Source organism: Salvia splendens, chromosome 10 (genome assembly GCF_004379255.2).
Source record: "Salvia splendens isolate huo1 chromosome 10, SspV2, whole genome shotgun sequence".
Taxonomy (NCBI): Eukaryota; Viridiplantae; Streptophyta; class Magnoliopsida; order Lamiales; family Lamiaceae; genus Salvia; species Salvia splendens.
The window spans coordinates 954,346-963,347 of record NC_056041.1 but is presented as its reverse complement, the minus strand read 5'-3'; the positions used below and the strand labels follow the sequence as shown (position 1 = coordinate 963,347).

General features: G+C 35.4%; 1 protein-coding gene across 1 annotated transcript; it reads left to right on the top strand.

Moving 5' to 3' along the window:
• Positions 1-1,388: 1,388 nt before the first annotated feature.
• On the top strand, positions 1,389-8,849 carry LOC121752145. The gene is made up of 7 exons (XM_042147053.1): positions 1,389-1,996; positions 2,189-2,275; positions 5,987-6,259; positions 6,396-6,566; positions 7,288-7,341; positions 8,016-8,162; positions 8,253-8,849. The coding sequence occupies exons 1-7, from the start codon at positions 1,766-1,768 to the stop codon at positions 8,628-8,630; spliced, it is 1,341 nt and encodes a 446-aa protein (XP_042002987.1). The 5' UTR covers positions 1,389-1,765; the 3' UTR covers positions 8,631-8,849.
• Positions 8,850-9,002: the final 153 nt, after the last annotated feature.

Here is a 9,002-nt window from a genome sequence, read left to right as displayed (position 1 = left end):
GACACCTCCAAAAACTATTACTCACTCCGTCCCTAATTAGAAGTCACTCTTTGACCGGACACGGGTTTTAAAGAAGTGTTTGAATGTGTGATGTAATAAATATAGTTAGGTAGTGGAATGTAAGACCTCTTTGACTTTTAGAGTATTTTTTATGTTCAAATATAGTAAGTAGGAAGAGTGACTCTTAATCGAGGCGGACCGAAATGAAAAAGAGTGACTCTTCATTAGGGACTGAGGGAGTATTTTGGATGAATTTATTCGAGATTCAAGAAGATGGAAGGCTCAAAACAATTAATATTTACGTACTTAATATATTTGTGCATTAAAGATTGTGGACTAAGATGTAAGCCCACATGGAGATGATCGCTTTTGTAGCTTTGAATAAGGAATTTTCCCCACAAGAAAACAGAATAGAAGCCTCCCCCACGTACGCAACTCTATAAAATTTTTCAAAAACTTATTTTATTATTTAATTGATTCCCTAGTGCAAGACATCTACAAATTTAATAATATAATATTTTAATCTTGTTTGGGAAATCCAAGCTCATTTACTGCACTACTTTGGATAAATATGAATTCTGCAAACATATTGCTTTGTGTTTGCCATCTTTATTACCTCTCTCTCTCTCTCATCATATGTGTGTGCATAAGAACAAAAAGAGAAACTACTTTCATATACATATATGTAAACTTTGGCGTTAAGATCTTTTGCCTTGATTTTCTTCTGATTATAATATTAATATGTATATTTTCATACTCTGAAGTTTGAATATTCAATTACAACTCTTGAGGATAAACCAATTATCTAAAGTTAATATAAAATGATTCCCTCAAACATTAAATGAAGTTAATAATAATTAATCAGTACTAGAGTATTAATTACTAAAGCTGTGACAGCTCATTATGGAGGCCAAATTTCCCCAACCGCAATAACTTTAGGGGTGAGTATTTGGATTTCGGATCGTACTTTTGTCTAATCCGATTCGAATTGTCCAAAATTCCAAAATTTGAGCAATGAAATCCGATCTGATACGATCTAAAAACTCTTATATTATATTAAAAATATATATATAATCCAAAAATCCAATTAAAAAATCGTATACCAATACCAAAATTCAAATACCATAAAATTAAAACAAGTTGAAGGAGTACTATATTTAATCCGAAAATCTGAAAAAATTTAACCGAATTTTAAAAAAGATTTGGTTCTCGGATTTCAAATATTTTGACACTGCAAATTAAATTAAAACCACATAATTGGACATAGAAATGGAAAGAGAAGAGGGTACTTTTTTTTCAAGGATCTTGAGAGAAATAAATGGTGAGGGGAAGATAGGTAGAATTATATGCTTTATTATTTCAAGTGGGCTGAGTGCAATAAAGAAGGGGTGAAGAGGGTAGGTCTTTATGATTTATACTACATTATTTTTACTTTTCTCTCTTTAGTATTTATTGTGTGTGAAATGATAACAAAGATTCAATTTTATCAGTGAGGAAATGATAAGAAAGTTGGGCAGTCATTGTTAGATATAATTAATATTCATCAAAGCTGATATATATATATACACACGCACACACACATTTCTGCAGGCAATCATGATTTGGATGTGTTGAATGTGTGTGGAACTGTGTGCACCTTCTCAGCTTGATTGCTTCTGCATCAACCTTCAATTCAATTCAAGAGAGAGGGAGAGAGCTATTAGTGTGTGTGGTCTGTGTGTTTTCTTTCTTTTGGTTCACTTCATTTTGCATCACTGTGAATGAAATGGGAAGTGTTAGATCAAGAAAGATAGGGTTTTTTCCCATCCCATCATCTTCTTCTTCTTCTTCTCTACTTGTGCTGTTTTTCTCTCTTCTTCTTGCTTTTCTCTCTGTACAATGTGAAGCCACTTCTTTAAACTACACCAAATACTCAAAAAAAGTCAGCAGCTTGAGACTTGAGAGGATTCAGAGGCATTTGGACAGCATCAACAAGCCAACTCTCCTCACCATTCAGGTATCTTTTTATACACACACTAATCTATATTAGTTTTCCTTTGTTTTATGCGTTAAAATCAAAGTTCGATTTGTTCATTTTTCTTGTAACATACGGATAAATAAACAAATCGAGCTTCAATTTTTTCTCATCTTCATTGATGTTTTTTTTTTGGTGTGTGAGTTCTTGATGTTCAAATTTGTGTGATTTCAGAGCCCTGATGGAGATATGATAGATTGTGTACATAAAAGAAAACAACCAGCTTTGGATCATCCTCTTCTCAAGAATCACAAAATTCAGGTAAATTAATTAATTTTTTTTATCTCGATATCTCTAGCTAGGAAAGAAGACACATTTTATTAAATTTTGGAAACGTAACGCCAAAACACACCAAATTTTCCAACTGGTTTTCTCTTTGTGGTACAATAAATTCCTTAACTACCAACCACCTCTCTCCCTTCGTACAACCAAATATTCTTGCTACAATCCGAAATAACCCAACAAACTCTTTCATAATGCCTACTAGTGTTATCACCCGTATGCACGGGCCAAATAATTTTCCCTGATTACACATTCTCAATAAATTAACATAAATAAAAATAATGAAAATGAGTATTATTTTGTAGACTTTGAATATAAAAAATTGTACTACTAATAACACTATTTTAGGCCATTACAAATGTAAAATTAAATAAATTGAAAATTAAAGTAACATTGAAATGTTGGTTAGAACAGTTTTGTATATTTTTCGAATAGAAAAATCACACTTTTTCACAACGTCCAGTGTTCAATCGCTATGAGTCACCGACAGCGAATCAACATGCTTGAAGGTGGCATAACCAATCAACCTCCTTTCCGTCTCTCCTGTTTTCTCTTCGCCATGGTCTCGGTTGTCCGAAGCTGCCATCCACCACCGGGAATGCCATCGTGTTGCCACCTTTCATCGCAAAACCCCTTTTATGCGCACTACATATATACACACATAGATGGAAAAAAGAGAGATAACATAATGTAATCGTCTCCTCTATGTTTCTTTTTGGTCTGCCGAGAAATTCCTCCCTTTAAATCACCCATTAAAGTGAAGTTTGGAAGCTTAAATCTTGAATTATTTGTATCTAGTCAAATCCCGCCGAAAAAAATCCTCTCTATGTCACCTTTCTTTGTTTTTGCGGTCCGTTTTCCCTCCGATTCCTCCAACGTTGTTGACCACTGCAACCATCCGCCTCTGCGTCATCGCCCCGAGCCGCTTACAAGTTTGCCTAGTGTAGGTGTAGCCTTTGCTACAGAAGCAAGTACTTCTAGTTCACAGAAATCACAATACATGGCATTTCAACTTTGTCATAGGAAAAAAAATCACATTATGTCTATTAATTATTCCCTTCGTTCCAACTAAGTTGAGTAGTATTCATTTTTTAGATGTCCCAACTAAGTTGAGTCATTTCTTCTTTTGACAAAAGACAAAACATCAAATCACTCTTACTTTATTCTATCATCTACTTTACTCTCTCTTTATTATTTCTACTTTATTTTTCTCTTCTATTTTTCAACACAATTTCTTAATCTACATGTCCAAAAGTTTTGACTCAACTTAGTTAGAAAAAGAGGGAGTAATACTTCAAACCTTCCTCCGTAAGCCAATATTGTCAATTTAAAAAAATGTGTTGATTCTATAATACTTTTCCTGAGAAGAAGCATAAAAACTAAAGATCATACAAAAGTAAATGAAGTTCATATGTTCTGAAAAACTTCCTTATACGAAACATTAAGAAAAATATTAATTGTCCATGACAACATAAATTTTTCACATATAACCCAACATGAACAAGTGATTAACCTTGACTTTTATTAATAGTGTTATCGTATACAACACAACCAAAAGAGATATTAAGGACATCCTAAAAATAAAAAATAATCATAGCTCCTGCATAAACATATGTCAAGATAACAAAATCAGAAATCATAATTCCAGTGACTAAAAGTAAAAGTTATCAACAAATAAGTTTTACTATGTAGTTGGAAAACCCAAAAGCCATACAAACCCCACCATACAAATCAATGTTACCATCGCCCTACTCCTCATACCTCCAATATGAAATAAAAACCAGTTTATTGTGTCTGAAATAAAAAATTATTAGCTAATGGCAATTGAGATTTCGAATAAGGGCCAAAAGCACCAGATTTGAGCAAGATGATTGCTAAAATCAAATCAAATAGTATAGATACAGAAGCATATCAAATACAATCAGGAAACACAAAACACATTTGTGCACAATCATATATAAAAGCACACCCAGTGGGAAGATTGTCAGCGTAACTTATGAGCATCTTAGCTAACTACCGCCCTCCGAATCTAGACCAGCGTGCATCTCCGCCGTCATAGCATCAGCAACCTGACGTAGCTTGGTGGTAGAAGTTCCGCAACTCCCTCAGAATGGCATCCGACTTAGCCCACTTGTGGGAGCTCCTTATCTGCCCTCTTGTCCCGTAGAGAAAACACATGCTCCACATCACTGACAGCCCCACCACACCAGGCAGGTTGCTTCCTTTGTTGTCGTCGGCGAGTTCTTCACGATTTATCATGACCAATCTGCTCCATAATTTTTTTTCCAACTGTTACCTACAATCAATTCATGATTAATATCAGCAAATAAAACCATTGATTGACAGTTAAACGAATTTAAACCAATTTAATACCCCATCAATACCAATTATACCAAAAGTAACCCCTTCTACACTACACCACGATCTATACTCAGCAGATTCTCACAATCTATAAAGAATTTTATCCCAAATTTCACATTTCACAATTAAAAAAATGTCTAGAGTAAGAAAAGGAGAGAGTGCAGAGGAAGGAGCACGACACTTCCTATATATCAGTCTGAATCATGTTCAAGGTAGATTACATTCCAAATTTATCTCCAATCTCTTACAATCAAGCTCAAATGATTTTGGCAAAAACTAAGATAACCACAGTCAAAAGAGTTCTCCACTTTTTTTCAACGGAGGTAAAAGTTCTCTACTTTCAAATTATGAGCATGAGCATGTTAAAATATGTAACTCACGGGAAACTCCACACAACTAACAATACCATCTAAATCTTCCAAACTAAAGTTTCAAATCAATAACCAAATGTTTGAATTTTCAAAAGTCGAACTTTAAGCAAGATTTTAAAATAAAATGCTTAGCTTTCGTGGATGGGACTGTCGACGAGCAGCTGCACGACGACCCAGACGACGACGCTGACAGCAGTAAGCCGCGGTGACCCACGCGACGACGGTGCGACACCGGAGTCCGCGAGGCAGCAGCAGAGCGCCATCAATGGAGGCAGTCAGGCGCTGCGCGCAGCCTCTGGACGGAGAAAGTAAGGAGGGCGGAGGAGGCGAGGTTTCGAGGCAGACGAACTGCATCGGCGGATAATTTTTGAGGGTGAGGGAGAGAGGTTTGGTTTTAATAAGTGTTCATTTTCATAAATATTTCTACCAAACTTTTCTGGTAAGCCAACTCTTTTTGGGAAGAACAAACAAACAGAGAGCACGAAGAGAGAGACCACTTTTGCTCTATGACAACAGATTTGCAGTAAATCCATTTCTTGAGATGATGAATATTTTACTCCTAATTAATGGACTCTTGTTTTCCCGCCCAAACTGCTTTCAGTAGCATTTCTGTTAATATCTCCACAACTGTCCCTTTATATAGTTATAGATTATAGATTTTTCGTAACATGTAACGTTCGATTTGATACAGAAGATAATATTGAGATAAAATATGAAATAAAGCAAACTATACTTTATCTAGGATTAAATTGGTATAAAAGTAACGATTAGATGGATAATTGCGAGATATAATGTAATCTTAGCATTGTAAAAACGCACCTAGTCACGAACAATAATGGGAACCGAAAGGACTTAATAGTCATCACTTAACTATACAACGTAACTAATAATTATAAGCGTTTTATGTACGTATTTTAAAATAAAAATAAAATAACAAGAATGTTAACAATTTTTGCAGAAATCCCCACCGGAAATGCCAAAGGGGATGAAAATGGCGGAAACCAATGGTGTAGGAGAAAGAAACGGCAGCATAAATGTGTGGCAAATGTGGCATCAAATGGGGCGGCGCTGCCCCAAGGGCACTGTGCCGATACGGCGGAGCACGGTGCATGATGTGCTTAGGTCTAAATCCCTCTATCATTTCGGCAAGAAATCGTCTAGATATGCGGCCGCGATGGCGGCCCGCCGCCGCGCCGACGCCCCCGATGTTGTTAGTGGCAATGGCCACGAGGTACGCCTGTGTGTAAATTTAAAAGAGATTTAATTATAAACTAATTATACTAGAGAAAAATTATGTAAGTAGTACACAATTAAATTTGGTGATTTAATTTATTGATAGTAATTTCTTATTAATTGAATAAATAAAGCATGCGATAGCATACACAACGGGATCAGGAGAGGTATATGGGGCAAAAGCGACAATAAACGTGTGGGACCCATCGATAGAAGAGGTGAACGAGTTCAGCCTCTCCCAACTATGGGTTCTCTCCGGCTCATTCGATGGCTCCGATCTCAACAGCATTGAAGCCGGCTGGCAGGTACCCACACACACACACCCCTACGTGTCTCTGTGTTTTATACATATATGTGTAGCATTTCACACATTCACATGCACACACATGGCTCATTCATGTATAACTATAAGATCTGCTCATCAATACAATAGAATAATAGAATATAAGAATCAATTTCAAAAGTCAATCTCAAATCCCGAGTTTTGTTTTTTATATATACTACTATAATTGCATATAAATACAGGAATTTTCATTTAATCTTGATTTCATATAATTGTGCGGTTTGCAATAAAATAAATCAATGTCATCTTAGGAAGCGAATTATTGACGTTAACATCCAACTACATCCGTTAATACATTGGCCGTTTGAGTCATGTAGATATATCATATGTTCACCTCATCTTTAATTTATAGGGAAATTGACAAACTACTTGAAATTTTTTAGGATTTTGAAGCATGATTTTTTGTATTTAAGCTTAGCAGTTAATAGCATGTTTGTCTTTTTCTGTGGACTGTACTGGGCTGGGGTTGTGTAAGTGGAGGATTGATCATTGACTTTTTTATATAAAAAAAAATGTGTATTTAATTGTTATGACCTTTCTCCCTTTGGACCTTTTAGTAATTGATTTAGGATTTGCTAGATTACATATGAAGATGACGAATTTTTTTTATTTGTTGGATATTATAATATTATATGTTGTGAAAAGGTTGAAATTCTGAAGCTTTGATGGATTGTACTAGTCAGGTTAGTCCGGAGTTGTATGGTGATAGCAGACCAAGACTCTTCACTTATTGGACGGTATGTTACTAATTCTCTTCACTTTCATTAAAGAGAGAATAATCAGGGTTCTTTTATTTTAGGTACTTATAAATCAAATTAACTTGAAATATCCAACTAATTGAAGACTAGAATTTGTTATGAGGGGTCCAAAGACATGACCTTAAGAGAGACCATGTATTTATAGCAATATTAACTCATGAAAAGTGACATTTCACCCTCCTGCATCAATGTGATTGTTATGTTGTTTGGTCCACTTATATTATTAAGAAACAATAATTTGGAATATATTTTTGGTGAGAAATTCAGTGAATTCTTGAAGTCAATGGGTTGGAATCTGTTGGAAATGAGATTTTGCAATAATTGGGAGTGCATTTATTTTACTTTACCCATCTTCTGCCTAAGCATTGATGAATTGTTCATCTCCTTATTAAATATGCAGGGCCAAAATGGTCTATTTATTTTAACCTTGCATCATGGCATGCATGTATAGTACATAAATTAGGCAAAATGCATTAATTAGTCACTGTGGGCTCCTATTAATTAGACACTAGAGCCAGTATAAATGTTATTTCAATAATAATTTATTATTAATGTAATTAATTTTGTAATTTAGCTGACTCATTGATTCTCTCTATAACTTCAAATAAATAAAATACATTTTTTCTTATTTTTTCCTTATAATAAATTTTCAGAGCGACTCATATCAAGCAACGGGGTGTTACAATCTCCTATGCTCTGGATTCATACAAACAAATAGCCGGATAGCCATTGGAGCTGCCATCTCACCGGTGTCATCCACCGGCGGAAATCAATTCGACGTCACCATTCTCATATGGAAGGTTAGATTCACTCATCAAAGTTTAAAATTGCAAAAAAAAAAACACATAATTTTAAGTTTTTATCTTAACCATATCCAATCATGAAAATAGGACCCCAAATTGGGAAATTGGTGGATGAGCTTTGGTGATAGCACATTAGTGGGCTATTGGCCCACCGAGCTATTCACCCATTTAACGGACCGGGCCACGATGGTCGAATGGGGAGGCGAGGTTGTTAATTCCAGGCCCAATGACCATCACACCTCAACCCAAATGGGCTCGGGCCATTATGCAGAAGCGGGCTTTGGCAAGGCAAGCTATTTTCGAAACCTAGAGATCGTCGACTCTGACAACAGCCTAAGCTCGGCCCGAGATATATCAACATTGGCCGAGAATACAAATTGTTACAACATCAAGAGTGCCTACAACAATGAGTGGGGCACACATTTTTACTATGGAGGACCCGGGAAAAGCCCGGAGTGCCCGTAATAGTAGGGCGGGCCGGCCCAAGTCCAAATTCTTTGTGTAGTTTACTTGAGATTGTAGAATTGGTGCTATTTCCAGCCATGTTTTTGCTCGTTTCGGTTCTCTAGTTTTGTATGTGTTGGTAGGAAGAAATGTGTTATGTAAGCATAAAACAGGTAAGGAAATAGCTATATTTAATTTGGAAAAAGGTAATTATTAATAGTATAAAGTGTGGTTTTGACTTTTGAATATCTTAATTAACTTGTTTGTAGTTCAACTTTAGGATAGATTCACTTGGTGGAAAGATTGAGTTTTTACTAGTAGCATTTTATATTAGTACAAGTGAAGGCATATCTTATTGCTAAGATCATATAAACTATTCATGAAGAAGTTAAT

What these genes read in the sequence shown, in the direction of transcription:
- LOC121752145 (XM_042147053.1), top strand. Translation starts at nt 1,766, where the DNA reads ATGGGAAGTGTTAGATCAAGAAAGATAGGGTTTTTTCCCATCCCATCA. An exon ending in CAACTCTCCTCACCATTCAG is followed by an intron (nt 1,997 to 2,188) that starts GTATCTTTTTAT and finishes GTGTGATTTCAG; the next exon opens with AGCCCTGATGGAGATATGAT. An exon ending in GACTCTTCACTTATTGGACG is followed by an intron (nt 7,342 to 8,015) that starts GTATGTTACTAA and finishes ATAAATTTTCAG; the next exon opens with AGCGACTCATATCAAGCAAC.